This window comes from Necator americanus, chromosome V (genome assembly GCF_031761385.1).
Source record: "Necator americanus strain Aroian chromosome V, whole genome shotgun sequence".
Lineage (NCBI taxonomy): Eukaryota > Metazoa > Nematoda > Chromadorea > Rhabditida > Ancylostomatidae > Necator > Necator americanus.
Window position 1 is genome coordinate 36,381,759 of NC_087375.1, and position 23,959 is coordinate 36,405,717.

The 23,959-nt window shown below is 40.5% G+C and overlaps 4 protein-coding genes across 7 annotated transcripts in view; 2 read left to right on the top strand and 2 right to left on the bottom strand.

Moving 5' to 3' along the window:
* Positions 1 to 9,863, bottom strand: part of RB195_016265 (uncharacterized protein) — a gene marked incomplete at both ends in the record, with an annotated part of 31,561 nt that extends 21,698 nt beyond the window's left edge. The window contains 3 exons of one of the 2 annotated variants that reach the window (XM_064207343.1): positions 7,852 to 7,959; positions 8,889 to 9,005; positions 9,792 to 9,863. In XM_064207343.1, the coding sequence (XP_064063224.1) occupies positions 7,852 to 7,959; positions 8,889 to 9,005; positions 9,792 to 9,863 (297 nt within the window). Of the gene's footprint in view, positions 1 to 7,851; positions 7,960 to 8,888; positions 9,006 to 9,791 lie in introns of those variants that run through there. The other variant, XM_064207341.1, reaches the window with a different exon arrangement.
* A 137-nt stretch (positions 9,864 to 10,000) lies between these two features.
* Positions 10,001 to 13,698, top strand: RB195_016266 (uncharacterized protein; the record flags this gene model as incomplete). The annotated part of the gene is made up of 4 exons (XM_064207344.1): positions 10,001 to 10,031; positions 10,226 to 10,301; positions 10,519 to 10,613; positions 13,688 to 13,698. The coding sequence occupies 4 exons, from the start codon at positions 10,001 to 10,003 to the stop codon at positions 13,696 to 13,698; spliced, it is 213 nt and encodes a 70-aa protein (XP_064063225.1).
* A 40-nt stretch (positions 13,699 to 13,738) lies between these two features.
* RB195_016267 (uncharacterized protein) lies at positions 13,739 to 14,118 on the top strand (the record flags this gene model as incomplete). Of its 2 annotated transcripts, none has more annotated exons than XM_064207345.1 (3): positions 13,739 to 13,846; positions 13,936 to 13,995; positions 14,056 to 14,118. In XM_064207345.1, the coding sequence occupies 3 exons, from the start codon at positions 13,739 to 13,741 to the stop codon at positions 14,116 to 14,118; spliced, it is 231 nt and encodes a 76-aa protein (XP_064063226.1). The 2 variants fall into 2 exon arrangements, with proteins under 2 accessions (XP_064063226.1, XP_064063227.1); XM_064207346.1 differs by having other exon boundaries at positions 13,739 to 13,834.
* A 904-nt stretch (positions 14,119 to 15,022) lies between these two features.
* RB195_016268 (uncharacterized protein) lies at positions 15,023 to 22,785 on the bottom strand (the record flags this gene model as incomplete). Of its 2 annotated transcripts, XM_064207348.1 has the most annotated exons (10): positions 15,023 to 15,125; positions 15,185 to 15,301; positions 15,485 to 15,589; positions 15,665 to 15,751; positions 17,736 to 17,817; positions 17,880 to 17,953; positions 18,010 to 18,211; positions 20,624 to 20,709; positions 22,095 to 22,209; positions 22,725 to 22,785. In XM_064207348.1, 10 exons carry the CDS (start codon positions 22,783 to 22,785, stop codon positions 15,023 to 15,025), a joined length of 1,032 nt encoding a protein of 343 aa, XP_064063228.1. The 2 variants fall into 2 exon arrangements, with proteins under 2 accessions (XP_064063228.1, XP_064063229.1); XM_064207347.1 differs by lacking the exon at positions 22,725 to 22,785 and having other exon boundaries at positions 22,095 to 22,273.
* Between the last annotated feature and the right edge of the window lie 1,174 nt (positions 22,786 to 23,959).

A 23,959-nucleotide genomic window follows, 5' to 3' on the forward strand; every position in this document is an offset into this window, starting at 1 on the left:
CGCACAGAAAAACATTCCTGCAAGTTAGCTTATTTCAAGTAAACAAGTCTTGTTGTGGGAAACCAGGAAGCGTTACTCGTCTCCAGCCAAGGATAATTATTATTGTTGCAGATCACTCAAGTTGCACAATAAACAACAAACACAACAATTACTTATTCAGTGTTCAATGCTACATAAATAATCTATTCATAAAGTGGAACAAAAAACCAGAACCATACAATTTTGCATATTTTTGCTTCCACAAGAGAAAATTAGAAACTCCAACCAAGTTGTGTTGATCCAACATTGTGTCGCGCGTGCTGCGCTTAGTGACAGGACTCCGGACAGAGGAAATGAGCTCGAGCCTGAGAAAATGGGATGACTACAACAATCGCGTCGTGATTTTTGGGTAAAACACGGGTTTTTACATTATAACATATCATAAAGCGACTAAACAGAAATCATTCTGACTTTTTTTTTTCTGAAACACAGTTCTGACTTGGTTTATCAACGGAATGCTTGGATTCAGAACTTCTTCAAGTTTCGTAAATAAAGAGATAAAGAAATATTAGTGATGATTGTAGAAACAACCTTTTTCGTTGCTACCTTTTCTCAAAGAAAAAAAAGGATCTATAGTAGAGTCAAAACGACATGAAGCAAGGTGCAGTTGCGTAAGCGGTTGCGCCCGAAGCGGCGCGATAGAAATGACGTGTGGGATCGAGGTGGGACCATCGCTAACTGCAGCAATAAACAGTGGTAGCAGGGATTTGATCTCGATACTAACCGCTGCGCTCCACCGCACCGGATACGCAACTGCACCATTCTTCATGTCGTTTTGATCCGACTCTACTTGACATCTGAGACGGTAACTCAACATAAACTTCGACAGGAAAAGGGGTTTACCGTCTTAATTAAGGTGCTTGCCGTGACTAAACACAATTTACATCACATATGTAGAAAGTTCGGCTAGGACGTCACATAAATTATGGGTAAGTATAATACCAAACCAAACCTATATCTTCAATGGTTCTTCCTTTTAAACAGATCGAAATCGTATGCATTCACCCAAAACGAAGACGAATACCATCATCTAAGTCTCATATATCTATATTAACTCCACTTGCAGTGTATAAGATCCAAACAAGAGGAAGTGAATACTTTTCCCCGCAAAGTAATGGTAGGAAAAACGTTCTGTAACTCAGTCTATTCCAGAAATTATGTAATTACCACAACTATTTTTTTTTTCACAATCTAATATCAACACACGCTTTGCTGAACTTGTTTGTAGCCAATGGGAACCAGAATTCCACAGAGAAATCAAACAAAACTAACGAGAACCGGAAGTATGATGGTGAAACAACAAAAGAAATTAGTTTCCTAGCTGTTTTCATTGCCTAAAAAGATTTGTGGTTCGAAATATAAAGTTCGAGAACAAGTGTACGAACTACAATGACTAGAAAAAATAATAAAAAAAAATTGTTCTACCATAATTATGCCTTGTTGGAGAGAGGTAACAGATTCGACAGCAAAGAAAAGCTATGTGTTGCCTAAGAGTAGAACCAGAAGCACTTTCTGCTTAATACGCCGATACTTAAAAGATAAAGGACTCTTTTTGAAACGATTAAAAATTAAACAACGGTCACCAAAACGAAATTAAGAAGCGAATCAAAAACTGCTATGCATAATACTACTGAAATGCTATGTGTTAAAATGCTATCCACGAATATAACAGTATTGACCAGTCTTTTTCTGGTCCATGTACACTGTTTTGAAGGAGCATAGCCATTTGTACAGGGTGTTCTTGTTCTTAACATATGCATATTTCAAAATTGTTAGTTCATAAGAAATTTATGTAGTCAGAAATCAAACATAGCATTGCTAGGGTTCCTCATCAAACATTATTTTCTCTTAAAAAAAAAAACGCTACAAAACATTTCTGTAACTGAAAGAGAAGTGATTTGACAAAGTTAAAAGTTGGTAGTGTTAAATGCACTTCTTCAAAATCTGTACCTTCGCTTTAAAAAAAAAAACTGAAAAAAGCTCTATCACTTCCAGCTTCAAAACCAGAATCTTGGAGTGAAGGTGGAGAAGAAAACCTCTTGCCTACACAGAAATCTATCAAGACAATGTCTTTTTTTTTCGAAAGAACGGGAACAAAAGCGTCATTCTCGCGCTTTCTCTGCCTGACTGCGGAATTATTCATAATATTCAGGCTGCTGGTGGTTATAATAATAAAATAACTCGAAATAAGCTTTCGAGCCAATTCGTAAAATAACACTTCAAAATAAAACATTCACCACCTTTCAAGGCAGTTTCGAAAAACAAATTCTACTATGTTTTCCCTGTCTTTGTTTTCGAGCAAATTTATCTGGTTGGAATCGCAGGGACGAACTTCTATGATAAAGTCTCAGTATATATTTTCATCACGAATGAGAGTATAAACGAGTGAAATTGCGCCATGGACATACAAGGCAAACAGCATCTTAAGAATCGAAACGCTGCAGTGGAGCTAGCGGTTGGGATCGAGGTGGGACCATCGAGAACTGCAGCAATGAATGGTGCTACCAAGGGTCCCCTCGGTTCTAACCGCTATGCTTCACCACACCGCTTAGAAACGCAAACGCTTACGCAATTGCAACGAGCATCAGGTCGTTTTGACCCGAATGTAGTTCACTGTTTCCGTTCCACACACTGTTCAGCAAGCCATACATAACAAGTAAATAAACGAAAACAAAACGTGAATCGTTACGGTCCCAAAGAATAAGCAATGTAAGAAAGCCGTATTCAAACCGCGTAAGCTAAGCAACTCACTGGTCCAAATATTTGAGAAATGATGCAATCGCTCTCCGGATAAAACGTGGAAAGCTTCGTCATCTTGCGAGTGAAGCACGCACACACGATTTCGATTATCAACTATGAATATGTCAAATGACCAGTCTCTATCATGGAATGCAGAAATAAAGCGTCAGAGAACAAGTCATACTCATCCTCAGAAAAAAGGAACAAAAAAAAACTGAACGTCAACTTAAACACAAGCAAATCGGTCAGAAAGTGATGAAATTGTTGGATATTCCTCGCTGGTTAAACCGCATAAAAACAGATACAGACCTCTGGGGACAATTTTAATACGACGGAAAACACTCGACCACAGGAAGAAGAACTGAAAGTCGATGGAGCGCGAGAACAAAGCGCGATGGCAATTTCGGGCTGATGATTCAGGGGAATATCAGCTGGAAAACAAGTGATAGCACGAACTGTAGCCATTGATCGATTCTCACAGGCGGCCAGACGGAAAGGTAAGCATGACCTGTTTGCGTAGCCACGAATATCGATAGCACTTAGTGGGTGAAAACTGAAGCAGTAGCGGTGGGAAACAGCTGTGTCCTCGTCAAAGAACAGAGATGCCGGAAACAAATTATGGTTGCAATGGATGGAATTCGACCAAAATAAATTGATACCCAATAGTCGGTCAGATTTATCCGATCAATACATGATCAGATATATTCAATGTGAATTCGAAACAAGTTTGATAATTAAAGCTAAATAACAATACTGGGACTCTATTGGTACTTGTAGCTTGGATTAATAGATCCAACTGACAAAAGAACAGATTGAGAACAACTCAATCTTCGTAACGTTGTGAAATAAAATATAAATATGGTGTGGAGGCAAAAATCAAATTCCCATGGAATACATGAGAACAAAAAAAAGAGCCTCCCACGCTTTGTAGATCTTATTTAATTCACATGTCCAGAGAAATAAATAATCATGCTCGAAGCAACAAACCAATTCATTTTTCTCATGGCAACACTTAATCGACAAACTTGAATAGACAGCCTACGAGTAGTAGGAGAATGTAACAATTATTTAAGAGTTAATTACAATGAAGAAAATTCTCGCCTTCGCTTTTTTTCCTTGAGGTGCACTTCAAATCCTATTACGACTTTTTTGCGTATCTGTTCACATGATCGACTCGTTTTTGCCAGTTACTAATTAGAAAACGCAGCGTGAGAAACCACAACCATCGTGCGTAAAGTAATTTTCGCCAGTTTTCTTTCAGTGGTTTTGTGATTAACATATGGCCTACAGACGAAAAAATGTTTGGTTGCTACGCATGTGATCTGCTCGTTTGAATTTTTCCGATGGTACGGACCGACACTCCCAACATTAAGTTTACAAAAGAAGCTGTAGCTTTTGATTTTACACAATAACATATGGTATAGCAACAATTCTTGTAACTTCACAACGATTTTGTTCGCTTCGGGCTTAGAAAGTAGATAGAATTTAGCTGGACAACTACTCAAAATGATGAATTGACATAGTCGTGTGAGAACGAAACGAAGCTCGGCGTAGTTGCGTAGGCGGGAGCGCTCGAAACGGCGCGGTTGCGGTAGCGAGGGACTTTTGCTAGCTCCACTCAGTTAGTGCAGCTCGCGATGGTGGATGATGGTCCTGCCACGAGATCAACTGCTACGCTCCACCGCAGCCGCTTACGCAGCTACACCTAGCCTTAAGTCGTTTTAACCCGACTATACGATAATGCATTTTGCCGATAGTATTAATTCTCCAAAAAAAAAAGTTTTATTCTACATGTTATATATTGCTTCACAATTAATGCAGCAAATAAGAATTGTAATTCATGATGTGCTAATTATATAATTCCATTATTGATGAAGAGACAAAATTTACAGCTTCCTGTCTCTCATTCAAAACGTCATAGAGTAGACGGCTGGAGTACACTTGTTCTTAAAGTGCAAATTCACACTGAGCGTAGTTTTTTCTTGCAATATTTTTTACAATAATAGTGGCTGATTTTTCCTACGGGACTTGACACAAAACAAGGTGACTGTGGAGTTTTGGGCCACTTTTTCTTTTTCGTTGCGATATCTGACTAAGATAATGGCATAAAGAAGATTAATAAAGAAAAAAAAAACAAACCTTCTCCGTAAAATTAGCAGCAATTTGAGTAAAGTCTCCCAACTTGGATACGGTACAAAACAGAGGCGAATAAATGAAGACCGTTTATACATGGTGATAAAAAAGTATCAGACAGAGAGACTAGGGGAAAACAGTAACAGATACGGGAAGAAATAAGATATAGACAAGGAAAAAGAAAATTGGGTGACGAAATGAAAAAGTTGAGGCGAAACTGCATCACCACCATCACCACCACCACCGGCATTTGTGCGCCATCCGCAATCGATCGTACAATTGAAGGATCGTACAGAAACACATCCAGCGATATATGGACAAGATTAGCAGATTAGTTCTCAGGGTCATTGGCGCAATATAAGTGGCGGAATGAATAGAACAGGGGAATAGCCGTAGAGTTAGTAACGTCGGCCGTGGCTACGCTCGATACAGCTTCGCTTACAGCCTTCAGGACCATTTCACCGGAGAAACTTTCGTCCTTTAGGAACGAGTGCTGCTCTTGAGAGAAACGTATATTTTTCTAGTTTCTTCCATATAAGTTTGTCTATTGCACATGTTTTTTTACGAAAGCCAAGTCATATGAAAAGAAAAAACCTATATACTAGGGAATTGATTCTTATATATAGCTAAATTTAGATTAATTCCTCATTCCATTCGCTCCTCCTTACTGAAGAGCCTCGGGAGTGAATCAGTATTAATATTCCTATACTTATTTGCTATATTTCTATTCTTTCGAGGGTCCGTCTACGGGCAGAGGCGAAACGGATGGGACCTATTTGAATCCTAGTCTACTCTCCAAGTATTCATTCTATTTTATTCTATTTCTTTTTGTTCTATTTTTTAAATACTATTATATAAAACTATAATTATTTTCGGGTTTTTTGTATTTGGTTCCACGCCTACGTTGAGATTTAAACCTCATATTTCCTCAATTTGAGCATTTAATGCTTGCTGAGCGTAGAAATGCCTATTTCGAAACGTTCGCTTCTACTCATTCATTTAAATCCACACGAAGAAAAGTTCCCCGGTAAAATGACGTCATCGGCGTTAGTTTCACGAATAGAAACGCGCTGGAAACGGTGTGTTTTGATGTAAGCCGGATATATGAGATTATCTATGCACGTAGCACGCCTGTGATCATCCTCTTATAACAAAGATATAAAATAAACGTCATGTGATACGAGATCGAGAAGAATGTAGTCGATAATGGTGAGAAATAGCGAAGTTATCTACAAAAATAAAAAATGGCGAGAAAATAGTAAAATCATGGGTTTTAATTGATGATTAGAATGTTGTATGGATTGCTGCTGTTAAAGGCATCACCCCACGAATCTGAGGTGGTACGGATTTCAGATGAAGTGTTCGGATACGGGATCGAAGATTATGGAGAGAACTGCGATCCCGTCCATTTCTTCCTAACTGCAGTAAAAAACGGCCCGGAAGAGCGTGCATAAGGCTGACGCGCTCCAATCGAATTCGTTGTAGAAAACAGCGCGCCGGAACGTCCGAAGCCGTATCTTCCGGGCCGTTTTTTTACAGCAGTTAGGAAGAAATGGACGGGATCGCCGTTCTCCCCATAATCTACGATCCCGTATACGAATACTCCACTGGAAATCCGTACCACCGCAGATTCGTGGGGGTGATGCCTTTAAGGTATGCATACGAGCAGCCGAACGGCACTTATGTGCGTCCGCGTGACCGCAACGCCTCCACAGCAATTCACTCACTTCTTCTACCTGACTCACCTTTCTCTCGACTCTCTGCCCAGCTCCAATCGAACGGGCGCAGCGATCACTCGCTCCAAAATAACGAAAAAATTCAATCGATAATGTGAATTAAAATTGTGCACACAGCAACAGTGGAATTTCCGGAGTGATTGATGTCAGAGAAATGCGAAGAACACAAATAAGAGTCTTTTTCCCATTCGAATAAACCAGATAAGACTCAATCGCTAAGAAAGCCGTCAGTCACGCCAACGCCCAGAGATCTGACGTTGTTTTCCAATAACAACATTGTGGTGAGAGCCGGAAGCGGACATTTCCGATGTGATTCGTGAAATACCATGCAAAACCACGACATTTGTGAAGTGGAAAAACAATTTCAGAAATTTTATCACATTTAAATGACGATGGAAGGAGGATTTTAGGATCCAGAGAAGGTGCAGGATGGAAAAGAAGAGTAGCCAGTCGAAAAAAATCAATAAATACACTTGAAAATGAAGGTAAATAATCGAAAAATGAACCCTTAGGAACAAAAACGAAAACAGAGATCTAGAGAAAAGTTATACACAAGTTCTCGGAGAAATTATTTCTCCAGAGAAATTATTTGACATGGTGAGACGCCCAGGATAGGAAAATTCCAAGTACTAATGTATTGCTTGTAGTCGATGCTTCATTCTCGTAAAGGACTGGATATACTTAAGCCAGCATAACAGGGAATTGAAGGCGTTGGGACCCTCGCCAGAAATAGGACTTTAGTTAACGATTGATGAGCGAGATCACGCCCATTTCCTCTTAATTATCCAGAAAATGTCGTTGGAAGACGATCGCGTTGCACTGAATCCCCCTACGACGCACCTTACAACGTGGCACGTTTGCGAGAGCAGAGACAAACGCGCCACCTCGGCAAGCGAGCGACTGCTGACGCTATCTATCTTGCCAGCTTCAACAACGTTTCAAGCGCGGCTGCACCAAGCTTCAAGACAAATTCAGGCTCACTTCAAATTTTTAAGATATTTCCAAGTTTAAGAACTAGGAAGAGTTCCGTATTAAATAGAAAATTAGCTGATCTGAAGCGGAGCTTTTTATTGTTTTTTTCTTTTTTGTTGTAAATTATTACAATGTAGTAAATTAACGAGTTATTGCAAAGATTTATGCGAAAAGGTCAACTTTTCGATTACAGTGTAGGTCACAACATATTTCTTTGACTACGCTCGGCTGTTCATACAGCCTTAGGACGAAATAGAATTTCGCTGGACCTGCGTGCGTTGTTGTCCTGCGCGGTCAGCCACGAGTAGAAGTGCGTTGCTTCTGTATGAACGGGGTGGATCTAAAACGAATGTATATTCATATGTTATACCTCTTTTCTGTACACCTCGCAAACGTTCAGAGTGAAAGCAAATATAGTCGTATCACAACGAGATGATGCAAGGTGCAATTGCGTACGCGGTTGCGTTCGAAGCAAGCGGCGCGATGGAGCCAGCGGTTGGGATCGAGGCGGGATCATCACTAGCTTCACTCAAACTTGAGTGGCTCCGGTGAGGGTATCCCCTCGATTCCAACAGCTGTGCTGCACCGCGCCGCATCGAGCGCAGCCGCATACGCAACTGCACTTCATGCCATTTCTAACCGACTATAGCGTTGCTGCGGTGATTGTGCGTTGATCACTCAGTTTCTATGTGGTAATATCGGTTTACTATTTTTTTTAAAGCTAGTTTTTGGTTACAAAATGGTTACATTTCAGGGTTATCCACAAACACTCGGCTTCAAAGTTAAAGTGAATGTTCCTGCTCTCGGTCGCGCTCATTCTTTCACACTAGTCATTACTAGTTATTGCAGAGGCTTTCTGTCAATACAACTCTAAAGATTGGCATTTTTCTATCAGTATCTGAAAATATGTCCGTAATTCGTATCCCAGACAGAGCCCTGCATTATTTCTGTCATAATTTTTAGCTATAGACAAACGTAAGCGCAGCAGGCGCTGAAATAGTTTTCAACCACTCGACCTCGCCTACGATCGCCTCTCCTTCCCTGCCTGACGCACACTCCCTTTCACCCCTTCCCTGTCGCAATCAATAACGCACTTTACGGCACAGTTTACGGGAAATATTCGATATTCGATCAGGCGTGGAATTCTCCCTACTGAATTGATACATTTTTCTGTTTACCCCAATCCTCTGCAATTTGCTGTACTTTTCCGCCTTCTGCGATTTAAAGAATAAAAACATAAAATAAGTATGTGATGAATGCGAACTCGACCTTATTTTCTTTCTTTGGAGGATCCGGTTCAGTCTCAGTGGCTGGCGTCTGCTTATTTGGTAGCGCGGCTGCTGTCTCGGAGTCTTCCTTGGTTTCTTTGGATTTTGCTGGGGTTGGCTGAAAACAACTAAGTATCTTACTGGCTAGAAAGAATGTTTTCGTTTGTATTTACACTTCAATTCATACGGTTGCAGTCGTTTTCGCACAGACGATGTTATTACGACAAAGGCAGCGCATCCAACGACAGCTGCGGTAGTTTTTGGATCACTTTTTTTTAACGTTTCAAATATTTGTTTTCACTCCAGGACACTGCGCTACTCCAGGACACGTAAGAGATGAGGTGTTGTTCTGGATCTTTGCTGTTCATGCTGAAGTTGTAGTCCCTGTGAGGTTCCCCTAAAGTTTTCCTCAACGGATTTTACTTGGGCTGCGGCAACCCACTTCACAACTGTGTGAGTTTTGAAACTTATATCAGTGACGTTTGTTTGTCTATTTATCTGCTTATTTTCATACATCAATACTGCACAGGAAAGGGAACCATATTTTGGTCCGAGTCAAAACAAGGAGTTCCGTACTTTCGGAGATTCTATTTTGAGGTTTGTTCCTTTATCCAGGACTCTCTCGTTTTAGTAGATCTATCTAATATCTACCTCTTCACCTTAGGCTAAATTAGTCGTTCTGAACTAAACGACCAACTTAGCCTAAGGCGAAGAGCACGTTTGGGACCTTGGACGAATCTGTCTGGGACAGATTTGTCGAGAACGAAGAAATCAAGTTCACAGGTAGTGCAGAAGATGCACCTCTCTACCTTTATTCACGTACTTTGTTTTTCGTTTCCTTTTTTTCGTTTTTTTTTGTTTTCGTTGTTTTTTTTCTCGAGGAAAGGTAGTAAGAGAAACCCACCTCTTGTGGTGCAAGATCGTCGTCGTCGATATGTTCGTCTGGTTTATTTTTCGGTTTTTCTGGACACATCATGTAGAGGCTGCCAAAACATCCAGGTTTTCCCCATCGCTGGCAGGTCTACAATCGGTATATGGGTGGTTTTCTCAAAATTTCCAGTTCAAATCCCGTTTTTTTTTTCGCTTACATTTAAATGACAAAAAGTATGCACGATGAAAATTGTTGGACCTGTGATTAGCGCAAGTAGGCAACTGATTATGAAAAGATAGAAGGTCTGAAATACATAAAGTAGTAAAAATAAACTTAGAGCAATAAATAATGATGTAAATGGTTGTCGTTGTTGTGACAGTTGTTAACTATAAGGATGATTTATAGTTGCAGGGGATTTCCTGATGATTGATGATCCTACACTCACTCACTCACCTGTTCGTTTCCAGCTGAAAGAATCAGAAACCACAAAGTGAATAGGAGTAACGAGAACAACAACAGAGACTTTGCCGATCTTCTGGAATGGTTAGGTGATTCTTCAATCGATAGATCGATATTAATTTCGAATAAAAGAGTGAAATTCGCGAATTATCAGTGATGGCTCACTTAGCCCAGAAACATTGTTTCTGATCCTGGTCCGGAATGGTTTTATCGCATGCAAGACAACTCAGTTGAGCCTGAAGTCCTGCGATGGAAATTAGGATCCAGTTGGGAATTACAAACGCCCAAAACATATTTCCAGGTGCGGTGGTGAAACAGCTAAAAAGGAGAATGAGATCTTGGTGGAAAAAAATAGGAAAGGAGGAAAAAAAGCCAAGGTGAAACATCGTGGATGTGGTGAGTACTGACATTAATTCATGTTAATTTATGGATGATAGGTATTTCGGAGGAGAGGACAGGAGGTGGTTAGGGCTACGGTTTTCCTGGAAGTCCTGGAAGTTACTGGAAAACAGTGATATTCACAGTTCTACCGAGTTTTTTTTTTGTCTTTATAATCTATAATCTATAATCTTAGTATGGTATTCATTTATCTTCAGTTTTCGGGAAAACCGTATCACCCTTTCCCGCGGCCCCGAAGCCCATTGTGCCTTATTTATGTTACGGAGTTTAGATTTTTGAATTTCAGATTCTGGAAAGTAGAAACAGATATCTTTCAAGACTGATTTTAACTTCTCTTTTCACTTTTTAGCATTCAAAATCAAAGGTCAATGATCACAGTGACTTCTTGGTTGTAGTTCCTTTCTTAAACTACAAATCTCTCCTCTATTGGTGTCTCCTCCAGAAAAAAAGGTTTTGCGGCCACATGTATATGGACGATTTCTTAGCTTTTTCTCGTCCTCTGCAACCCCTATCAATCGCTGCGAACAAGTGACAACGGGTCGTTACCGCCTCTTATTTACGTTTTTATTTATTTATTTACGTTACATCGCATCATATTATTTATTTATTTATTATGCATTCGAATTTTTACACTAAGAACTTACATTTGAGTTCTTAGTTCATGAAGTTTAAGTTGCTTTTCAGTAATAGAGTGCTTCGAACTCTCAGACGTTCAAGTATTTAAGACTATCGAATATTCGAATGCTCAAATAAATATATGAGTTATCTCCAAAATCTCCAAAATCTATTCTGCGCTACATTTTTCCACCGTAATTGTACTTTTTGAATAGTGCAGCTATTCGGGGAAGATTTACATGTCTTCCCTCATGTCGTTCTCTTTTCTGTCTGTTTCTTTTTTTGTTGTGTGTTTTGTTAGTTTTTTTTGTGTTTTTTTTTGTCTTTTTTCGAGATATTTTGCATTGCCGAATATCTTCCATCTCACTTTTTTTGGTAGGAAACCATCAATTCTCTTGAAAATTCAATTCCTTCTTTGCTTGAGAATATTTCCACGGTTCTCTAAATTAGAGTTTAAAATTTGCGTGCAACTTTTCCCTGGGGTGATGTTATCGTTTCACGTATCACAAAAATAATCATTTTTAACTACGTGGTCTTTTCTAATCCTGGTCAGTTTTTCCGGAAACTACGGCTATTTTTGGGCAAACCTTTTGTGGTCTGCGTCTTTGAGAGAAATGTGTTTCTCACGGTCTTTCCTTCCCTTAATCCCTTAGTTCGAGCGAATAGCTGAGGGTCCATCGTTTTTTACTTGGCAATAAAACTTTGAGGAAACTCACAACTGATATGATAATCCATAGTAATCCTTTAACGTGAAGTACGTAATCAAAGTTGGAATTAGTGCAATGAGGATCGGAAGAATGTAATATAAAGCTGGAAAGCCGCCACCGTTCTTTCTGGATTTTCCGTGAACCATGCTGCAAAAAATGACCAATTAGTTACAAGAGAAAAAAAATAAAAGGCAGTTATCGAAAAAGAAAAAGAAAAATGATTTCTCACGACTTTGCAAAATTTGCCTCCCTAAGAAATGCAGCGGATAAGAGAACCATGAAGAAATGCGACAGTACAGTAACATATTTACAAATATTCTAAATTCATTGATTCTTAACTTGAGTTTTATGACTTCTGGGTGGTTCCTTAATAGATTATGGATTGTGGTCACCTTATTTGACTGGAAGGATACGTTGAGAGCGTTGATAATCACAATAAGAACGATGATCGCTAATTCTTCGTAGAGTTGAATGAAACGGTGGTGGCCGCTGTTCCTGTAGGGAAAAAATTGTGAAGCTTCAAAGTCATCACCCCACGAATCTGAGTTGATACGGATTTCAGGTGGAGTATTCGTATGCGGAATCATAGATTTTAGAGAGATGGGTGATTCCGTCCATTTCTCCCTAATTGCCGTAAAAAACGGTCCGGAAGATGCGGCGCGTGCACAAGGCTGGCGCGCTCTAATCGAACTCGTTGTGGGAAATAGCGCGCCGGATCGCTCGAAGCCGTACGGTCTGGGCCGTTTTTACGGCAATTAGGAAGAAATGGGCGGGATCTCCCACCTCTCCATAATCTACGATCCCGTATACGAATATTCCACCTGAAATCCGTACCACCTCAGATTCGTGGGGTGATGCCTTTAACTGGAATAGAGTGATAGATCCATAACTTACTTATGCATAATGTTGACTACGATAGTTATCACACACCATAGAATAATCCATACCGTAACGAAATAAAACAAATACTGAAAAATGACTATTGATTGCCCGCAAATTGACTGTTTTCAAGCTTAGAACAACGACCGTCACAATATTCCTTTGAGAATTGCTGAGCACAGTTGCGGTGCATCTCAGATTTTGTTCCCGGTCACAAATCCCGTCATCCGGCGTCGTATCCGTGCATTCACCTGGAGAATCAAACGAGAATCCCATATCTTTCGATACAATTAATCAATTGATCATTTTCCTGATGATTTATAATAATATTTTTTTAAAGTAATTACTTATAAATAGTAATAACTAACAATAATCTGATCAGTGATTAACAGTAAAATTAATTCTGTACTTAAACCTGAGAATCTGTAAAAGCTCAGAAATTAACTATGACAGCAAAAGAAAAAGAATCTCTAAAGAAGAAGAGAAAATGAGAAAAAAAAACTGAAAAAATTGAGAAATTGCCTGGATTCGGATCGAAGCAAGAGATGACATTGGTGGCGTTGTCAAATTCCAATAGATATGTCTTCTCGATGCAGCTGCAGGTGGATGATTCAATGGAATTGTTTGTGGACAACTGAAAGTAGCACGAGCTATACGTGATTCCTGTACCGTCGTCATTTTTCCTAACTTTAACAGTCGCAGCGCTAAATCCACTTCCCGATCATACTGTAGAATCCAGAAATCGCGTTTCGGAAAAACCGGAAATTATCGGGCGGAATTCCGTACCTTGTAAGTGCATTCAACCGTACTAACAGTTGTATTCTTGTCACACTGACAGGACTGAATGGAGGTGGACGTTTTTAAATTTAGGAAGACGATAAAGCAGAAAAGGAGCCTCATTTCGAAGGGGACGAAGAGAAGATGCCCGGAAGTACTCCAGAAGCAGCAGCGGAGGAGGCGCTATTTTCACTTCCATGGCGACATGCATGTGTTAAGCTGCGCGAGCTATTGTTCGAGGCGGGAATGTTCGTAACGATTGGTTTATGAATAAAATATGCTCATATATGGATGTGTTCCTGTGAAATGCGTGTAATTTCTGTAAAAATTAACCATTACAGGTGGACGCTGAAACAAATCCACGAATAACCGGAATCGAGGTGACCAAGCTGATGGGAGTTGTAAGAAGTTTTTGCTTTTCACGGGTTTTCTGCTTTAAGAAACAAGGTTATCTCCTTTAGGTAAGCAGCACATTATCCAGAAAAATAGAGCTAGAATATCTAAAAATTGTGCCGGCTGGCTAGAGGTACGATTTTTTTATGCACCTTTTAAAGGCTGCACGAAATTAACCACTTTGGGACCTCTTCATGAATATGGATAGAGGTGTAGATGTGTATAACCCTTGTCCGGCTCAGTTACTCCTTAATTTTTCTAGGAAACCACGTTGGCGAGTTGGCCTTGTCGATCGAATTTCCCTACGACGCACCTCACAACGTCATGTATTCGAACGCAGGCACACGCGCCGCGTCTGCGATCGAGCCGAAAAGGCAGCGTCAGGAGCCCATTGATTGTCTGCTCGACTCGTAGATGCAACACCTAAGCTTAAGCTGGTATAAGTGACACGTAGGTAGGTGTCTCGTAGCAAAATTCGATCGATAAGTTTATTTCCCACGCGATTTTTCAGGATAATTAAGGGAAACAGAGCGTGATCGCACTCATACTTTTGATCTGCACTAATAGCGTTGCTTTTTTGAAGAGATATCAACATTTTTGTAGTATGTTGCCTTTCAGGACGCTAGACATCGCTTATCAGACTGTTCGATACTTACACAACTCTACTGTAAACCTCTCCGATTACCGTAGCCACACAACCTCTCAGAAATTTTAATTATTGATCCACACAAATTACAAATCTTTGGCATCAAGCGGACATCTTTTTTTCTCGTAATAAAAAAAAACAAGAAGCTCTCGAATCACGACAGAGGTAAACAACTGCAAACATAGGAACTTATCAGTAAACAAAGAAAAAAAAACAGTCATGGAACACGAGAAAATCAATTGAAAGTACCGGTCAAGCTCGAATTCTTCAATACATCTCAAGAAAGCATCGAAATCAAAGGCTAAATGAGAAACTGCATCACTCTAACTACTTAGATTATAAAAATATCTACTCTTATTTAATTTTTTCTTCTTGAAACTACAGGGTTTTCAATGCCAACCCCAGCTGTTTGTCATGTAGGAGGTTGTCGGTGGCCCCTGGGAGAGGTATCCGCCAGTGGTTGGCAGATAGCCAGTAGATCCAGGCAAATAACTGGAATTCAGCCATTTAAGCCGTTGAAAATGTTGTTTCCTAGGACGATAAGAACGAACCCTGCACCGCTTCCTCCGAAGGCGACAGCGGCAGCTGCCGCCTGATAGGGCGAAGAGGCGATCTCCGGCGGGCACGGCTTGCCGTCCCTCACCAACATCTGGATTGGCATCCGGAAGCTAAACGAAATTCCTATTACGTGATTGATATTCCTAGTACAAATTGTATTATCACAAATTTTTATTCATTTTTCTTTTTTCTTCGTTTTATATTATTATTACATTCCTATTACATGATTGAGAGTGATAAAAAGGCTAAAACCAATAATAAAACGTCGGCTAAAATCCGAAACCGGACAGTACCTCCTTGTTGAGAACGCGGTACTAGCTGGAGTGGTGAACGACGGGGATGAGGCGAGCAACCCAGGATTCAGACCCTTTTCCTGGATTGTCTTCTTTGTCTTGTACCTGTAACTAATCCACCAGTGATACTGGTCAGCAGCAGTTGTCCAACACTTTCTGCCCGGATACTGTACTACCTACCGATGGTTTTGAAACCAAATTTTCACTTGCGTCGGTGTAAGGCGGATTTGCATAGCGAGTTGTTCTCGTTCCGGTGCGCTAAGGTATCTGAAAGCGTGGATTTGTGGTACCGTGCTATTGTATTACCGTTACAGTAGTATTTTAATACTGCTGTATTATTTGTACTACTTATTACCCGGACGGGTATGGCAGACGACCACTTTGAGAGTGGGGACTTTGCTTTTTTGCTAGTCTCCACGAAATTATAGGATATCAATAATTATTATTCGACGACGATTGGAACTTCAACGAAAACCGTATCCTGTAGCAGGCCGCTCGAAAACTTCCTACAAATCTAAAGTGGGAGATTCTCTCGTTCGACACCTGTAGACCCAAAATGCATCTGGTAAACAAGTACTTCCATTGGAAGAGAATACACATGACAAAACAAAGGGTCTGGATTTCACTGACGGCTATCTATTCCAGCTTCGGTGACCTCGATGATTGCCTGGAGGTGCGAGTCGTATTAATCACTAACTCCTCTCATTCTTATTTAACTTTGCATGATTCGCAGGGTGGATTTGGCACCGACGACGAAAAGATTCAGCTGCAATTGCAAATTCGAGAGTGATATTCAAAATTCGATAAAGGACAAAGGATAAAGTGTCTGGCGTTAGTCGATCCGCTTGGGATGCGCCCCACGTTCACTTCAATTCAAAATCGTTTGAGGTTTACGAACGTTTAACTGGCCTATCCAGTGACTTGCGGTGGCTAGCCGATGTGTCAAGTCAGTGCTTTTATCCTTCCAGACAAGTCTGGTACCAATTTATTGACCCCGGAGGAATGAAAGGTTTGGTGAGCACTAGGGCGGATTCGAACCTCCGATTGATCGTGCAGGAAGCGGAACCTCTTACCGACTGCGCGAAACCCTCCCAAAAATTTGTTTTTGTTCTTGTTTTTCTGAAAAATTCAATATTATCGAAAGAATTTTTATATTCGAACTACTGGCTACTGGCTGGGGACAATATAACTAAATGGAGAGTGAAACTGAGAGAGGATAAAATGAAGGAGGTCGTAGAATAGGTGTTCTACAGAGCCAAGGGGTAAGCAATTCTTTACGGAGTTGGAAAAAGTTGTGAAAATTCACTCTTTCAGCTTTCCGAAGTCTTTTTCTTAGTTAACTATACGGTTGGGCAGGTGAAGCGCAGGCGGTGTGAGGTTCGACTTCAACTGCAAGGTCTATGGATCGAAACCGCCCCAATGCCAGCTAAGCTTTTAATACCTTCGCAGTCGATCAATTTGTATGAGATCTGTTTGGGAAGAAGAAAATACTAACTCAATACATCGGCTAACTCCCAAGGGTCAGTGGAGAGGCTACGTACGAGTTCGTGAACCTCAAACGATTCTTAACTGACGTCGAATGCGTGGGCGCATCCGAAGCGGACTAAAGACTATTGACCCCAAAGTCTTCATCCTTGATCTTCACGATTCGTTTCAAATATATTTATTATGGGAAAAGAGCTTCGCAAACGTCCGTTCACACTTTAAATTCCGAATTTTTGAATTAATTTGTCATACATTTTTAATTTTTCCAAACCTCAATTTAACCGTTACACTGCAATTTTTATCGTCTGATCCCTGGAAAAATCTGAACTGCAGCGGGACCTTCACTTAAGACCTTTCCTTCACATCGGCGTTTCACTCTAGTGAACAATCGATCGATCGTTACGGCTTTAATCAGCGGAGGAGAGTCGGTTGAGATTTCTTGGATTCTCCCCGTTATCCCTCGGTTTCGTACTTTGATATCCTGCACTAACCGTCATCTCATAAGATTTCGATTATGTTCGAATGCACGTTCACAACATCGTGCCGTCATATCTGCTATTTGTTGACGTTACCGTAACCGAATGAGAGAATCACAGTCGACGACACGATATTTCGAATTGAACAAACACGTTGTGTCCAACAAGAAGTGCACTTTCGTGCATTAACAAACACCTGCTGAATACCGGACCACACGATGCGAAAACGTATTTTGGTCGATCGTTGGAAAGAATTACGTGAAACGTGCAATCCATGGATTTATGCTCACCGTTGGGTACGGAACCGTCGCTCCAACTCGTAAGTTTGACCTTTTGTGAAAAGAACCCGTCGCTTTCGTTTTTTTCGTTTTCCTAAAATCAAATCCTGCTTAGGGGAAAATTAAGGAAATGAAAGCGTCCGCAAATTTTCCCACCATTTCCGTCGTATTCTTCCTCTCCATCCTCCTCCATCTCATCAGCGCCGTCATCCTCATCTTCCGCTTTTGAGCTGAAGTAAGGGTTTTGCCGGACTCCGATTTTTACTAAGAAACTACCAAGACCAACCCATTTTTGTCGTTAGCGTCGATATCTTTCTCCTCAGCGCTTGCACCACCCATAATCATCGGATCTGTCCGTTGAAAAGGATCGGCAGGCGGAAGAGTGTACATTGAGCTGCCAGGAGTTAAGGTCCCAGCGTGAAAATTGCTGGATGGATCGTAGGTGTACATCGATGGCTCTATCGAGAAGGACGGTGCAGCGGGGTAACCTGAAGACAAGAAATCCATGGTTTCTTGAAGAATTAGGAAATTCTGAATACACAATCAGATTAAGAAGAGTATAGAAATGGGAAGTGAGGGGAAATTTTGTGAATTTGATTCTGATGGTTGCGGTATCTGTGATATTCAGCTGTAGCTCCTCAATCTGTCTCCGTCTCCAATAATTCTCACTTCGGAGGTCAGTTTGAACTCAGGTTAGGTTGTCTAACTGTTCAGACTAAGTTGACCAGAGCGTTTTTTTTTTTGAGAGAGAGATGAATTTTACGGCTATTTGCTATACGTCATGAGGTATACGGTCATTTTAACGAAAATGCAGTCACTTCAGAGCAAAATCAGCTCACCATTTATTGGATACTGCGAAGACCTGAGATTCCAGTGGAAAAGTTGATGGATTTTCCAACATACTGATAGCTAATGCTAATACTGAATGATTTATTTCATGTTAGTAAGTGGCGCGAATAGAAACCGTACCATATTTTTTGAAATCAGGTTTTCTTTTTCATTTCGTGGACGAGTTTTCAGCGATTTCCGGATCTAGTTCAGTTTGAACGCAGAATTTCGGTTTGAAGAGAATTTCAGAAATTTTGTCTTTAGAACTGTCAGGCAAAGGATAATCGTAAGAAATTCCAATCATATAAATTTCTAAGCAAAATTTCAGTCTTTTTCTCTCCATTAAACCTGCCATGGTTTCTTTTTTGAGTGTTATTCTCTAGTCAGAAGGGGTATTCTAAAGCAACCATCCAAATATTGAGCATTTTATTAGCAAGGGACATTGTAGGATGAATTTCAAGCAACTGAACTGAGCCCGATATTTTTTGCACGAAAAAAATGGGAGTACTGAGAAAATAACACATATGAACACCAGAAAAGTGCTTTGAAATTGTTAGGGAAAATCCTTCTAAACTTATTTTCACGACATTTTGTTAGCTGTTGCAGAACGTAAAAAAAGTCCACAAATATATGCTTAAATCAAAGAAAATTTATATTAATATTCAATTTTTTTACTTGCTGATGAAGGTTAGCGCCACATTTGGTAGGATTTTCCACAAATTCTGGGATAAAGTAGCTAAAATTCTCTGATTGACCGTAAAATAGTTGTATAGATATTTATTGTCGCAAAATGAGAAGGAAATTCCGCATTTGCAGGCTCAGCTAATCATTTCATAATTAATTTACAGACTTTCTTAATTCAACATGAACACTAATCGCTCATAGTAATGAGACCCTTTTTTGAAGTCGATAAATTTCTTTATAATTTGAAAAAATCGGCAGGAAAACTTAACAGACATTTGTTATGGGGGATATACTGTATAGAAAACAATGATTTGTTGGTACCATTGGCGGTGAGCAGCTGAGTTTCACGAAAATACGAACTGTGCGACTTGTGCGTATCGGATTTCGTTGACGCAATAAGAAAGCGCCGATATCGCTCAACAACGCATCCGAATCCTTGGGGAATTTTATGGTGTTACCCTGTTGTTTATTGACAGCTGGATACGGTATTTTCGGATAGTAGTAGTAGAACAACACGCAGAACATAAACCTTAGCCCTGAGCAAAAAAAAACATTGTTGCCGGGAAATCCTAGAAATCCTACTTTTTTCCTCCGTATTTCTACATTTTTCTTTTCTCTGATCCTTCATCGAAGCGCCTGATCCCTGATAGTGATTATCAGAGATACACGAAAGCGCCGTGCTGCTGCTGCTAATGTTTGTGTTCGTGAACATACTCCAACGCTATACAAATAATGCATCGTTATAGTGTATGTATTTATTGGAGACGCAGAGAAGCGTGTATGAATGTAGCATGTTGCGGCGAGACGCGCAGACATTACCGTATCCACAAACATCGTCCGCGCGGCGGTGTCGCGCGCACGTGCGCGCGCGACGTTAGCACTGAGCGTGAACTGATTATAACGCGTTTCTATCGGTTTTGTCATGTTAGCATGGATTATGGTAGTCGGAAGACGTGACATTATTGGTTGCTGGTAACGGGATCGTAACCTCCAGGGGTAATCAATATTTCAGAAGAAGGACAGAACTGCTTCAACCGTGAACGTATTTTGCATATTTTAATAAGTTTAAAATCACAAATATGTCGCGCAGTGTTCTGCACCTCATCCGCCAATCAATAAACCCTCAAATTTCCGTGAAAGCCTACTTTTTAGGACTCCTTAACCTCCACACAAGAGGTTCTCTTTATAACTCAAGGATTGCTGTTGCTATGAAACTACAGAAAGGAGAAACAAATGTGCTCTAAAGCGAAAACTATGACACAAGGACATTTTATGATCATCGATGGCTGAGTACAAACCAAGAATATGATACGAAAAATAAAATTAGAGTTTGAAATCAACTTGATAACCTGAAGCTCCAGTATGTCCCAAAAATATCCACAACTCACCTGCTAAAAGTGGCAAATGCTCTGTCCATGTCCCGCTTGAGGTTTGTGCGGTCACATCGCTTGGTGTGTCCCATTTGAATTCGGTCCTGAAAACAACGAATCAACTAGTTATCCATGTTTTCAAACATCGATGTTTTTTTTTACTAGAGACTAGGTCGTCTACACCGCCACATTTCAATGGAACTGGATCTTAGTCATCCGAAAAGATGCGTGGAGCTGGAATACGCTGACAGACTGGATAAAGGTTACACTATGTGCGTTCAGAGAGAGAGATAGAGAGAAATCCAGGAAAATTTGTAGGAACTGAAGCTGCGAGAAGCCCTAGTGGAGGTTAATGTGGAAAATTGGAAATGCTGTTTTAAAAAAAAAAACATAAATATATGTGGCAAACCAGCTAATTGATTGGAAATTCGTGAAATTTTGATTTTTTTTATCCGGTTCTTTTTTCACCACCAAGAAAAGAAATATCTCCAAGACACTTGGTAGGAACAGATGGAATGTTTCAGAATTAAAAATATATCTAAATATTTCTTGAAAGATATTATTTTTGAACCGGAGCTAGAGACAAAGAGCGATGCTAGGCCTGGATGCTCTTATCAATGAGGAGAACCAGGACCGCTCTACAGTTCTATAATTGTTTACCAATAAATAATACCTCTTTCACCTCATAAATAACTGACAGTGCTTTCCCAAAAATCTTGCTTACATAATTGGTTTTTTCGACTCGTCATAAGAGAAAATGTGGTCTGAACGAATAAATAACAATTAAAAATTTCCTGAATATGTTTTTCTTTCCAAGAAATGATAAGAATGGTCCATGAAAGTCAACCTAAGATGCCAAAAATATCGTTTTGCATTATTCTTTGATTATAAATTAGACCGTTCCATGGGATTCCGATTTGTTTACTCAATTTTATGGAACAAAGTCTTCAAGAGAATAGAAAAAATTCAAGAGTACTAGCAAAATAGGCCAACAATGAACAAAAGTGCACAGAAGATTCTAGAAAAGATGTTGTTTGGTGGATTAGGGTGAAGAAAATTGTTGAATTCACAGAATTTGACAAAATCTTTGATGTTTCTAAGCTTACAAGGTAATGTGGGGGAAAAACAAAATCATACGGTAAGGGCATTCGTGTAACTGGATGCGTGTGAACCAAACCTGGCATCCTCATAGCATATTTTAAGAAATGGAGGACAACCCCCTATTCAGACACGTTTCCGAACAGTAAAACGGGAAAATGCCGTCAGTTACAGTAACATTTTACAAATGAAACACTTCAGATGACCACTTGTGATGACAGCGGATGCTTGGCCTCAGCAACTCTTGAGCTGAGTGTTTTTGACGAGTGTTTGCGTACGATAATCGACGGCCAGAACATAAATAACGAGCGGATACTTGAGCCAGCATTCATCGGCACGGATTAAGAGCAGCTACCTATAAGTTGAATCGAGAAGCACTCGGAGCACTCACTTGTTGTCGGCGACCGGCGTTGGCAGCGAAGCGGCGATACTCTGACCGATCCCCGTGCTCAACGACGTCGAGGAGCCGCTCAGGGTTGAGCCGAGCGTTGAGCCGAGGCTAGGGCCTAAACTAGGGCCCAGACTCGGGCCTAATGAGTTCGAACTGGCAAGTGCCGACACGTTGAACATGCCCACTCAAAGTGAAGTGCAATTGACAGCGAGTAGGTCCGCCCCGTTTGTTGTCGCGGCCCCGCCCATTTCGGGCGCATTACGGTAGCGGCGCATGCTAATGCTGGCCGACGATTACATGTGTGATTGGTGCTTTATGCGAGGTAGGTGGGGTCGTCGGTCGAGAAGGTGCGAGCGAAAAATCCCCAAGAGGTGAATCGTTGCCGCGCCGGACTAAAACGCACACTTTCAGAACGTTCTGGAAAACGTTTTCCTGTCCGAAGCCCTGTTTTGTGAAGGTGTGATCAGGCCGAAGAGGCTCGACAAGAGTTGTAGTGAGGAGTGGAGAGGATCTCCTGCTCCTGCTGCTGGTGCTCTCAAGTGAGAACCCTCGACGCTGCCACATCTACCACAACCACACCACTTCAACATCGACGGATCAACTGTCCGACCAACACAGTGCTTCGTCAACCAGCGGCCAACTCCGGCGGCTGATGATCGCCACCGTTGCTGTCATTCAACACTGGAGCCATAGAACTGGTTATTTCAGCGTACGCGACCCTAAAATTTCTTGAAATCGTTCCTACATCTTCAGTTATGCCTTAGTTAGGTACAGGGAGACTCACTCTTTAGCATCTCGTTGTGGCCCTCAGCATTTTCTCATTGTTCCCAGCATTTTCATCCATTCTCTCTCTTTAGAAGGAGTACCAGCACTTCCTCTAGTCGCTCAGTTGGCTACAGGTCCAAAGTTTAACGCTTGCGTCAATTTTCTGATATTTAGGACTGACCGAACTGACCTTGTAGATATGTACTGTATACCTTTTCAACAATGACCAAATATTACTGTAACAGCGAGAAGACCTAGTGAAGATATATTGGTACCACGTCGACCTTTGATTTTATAACACTAACTGAGAGCTTTTAAATCTTCAATATTTGGTGAAGTACCTTTTTTTGAATTTGTTTCAGACTCATTTGGAAGTATTCTATTACCGAAAATTCGGAGCTTAATTTTAAAAAAATTGTTGGTAACATAATTCCTGATGAGGCGTTGCCTCCTCTCCGTTCCTCCTCGGATCTGTCTTCTTTTCTGCATCACGGGTGTTACTAGTAGCAAAATTCAGAGCTGGATCATTAAGAAATTCCGATTTCATGCACCACCACCACGAAGCTTCTGTGATTCGTACAAAAAAAAGTTTTTTTAAAGATAACTTTAATTTCTGAAATTATTTCAAATTTAAAACGAACGCAATCCACAGTTAAGACAGTAACAAAACGTGACCAATTCTGTAAGAGAGAAGAGAAGTGTATGAAATCTCATGAGTGTTTCAATTTTGTGACCGTAATTATTGTGATTCGCGTAATTAATGTTTTTTTTGAAAACGAAAAGACCGTAAAAAACCTTTCACGGTGAAATCCAGCATTTCCATGTTTTCTTAGTTCCATAATCAAAAAAAAAGTCCAGGTCTCCAGAGCATAAACCCCACCTAAGTATAGCCGTAATCAGAAAAGTTCGCTGCAAAAAGTGTTCACACTCCTTTTTGGATTAAAATCTGCCGTTTTTTTTTCCTGCAAATTTTTCTCGAACGAGATCGTAAGGAACTGTGTTTAATTCGGCACCGAAAATCAGCGGAAAACAAAGGAGTGCAAGCGAAACTTCATCGATTGAGTGTAAATATTGTATTAGAACAAACAAATGGACATAGG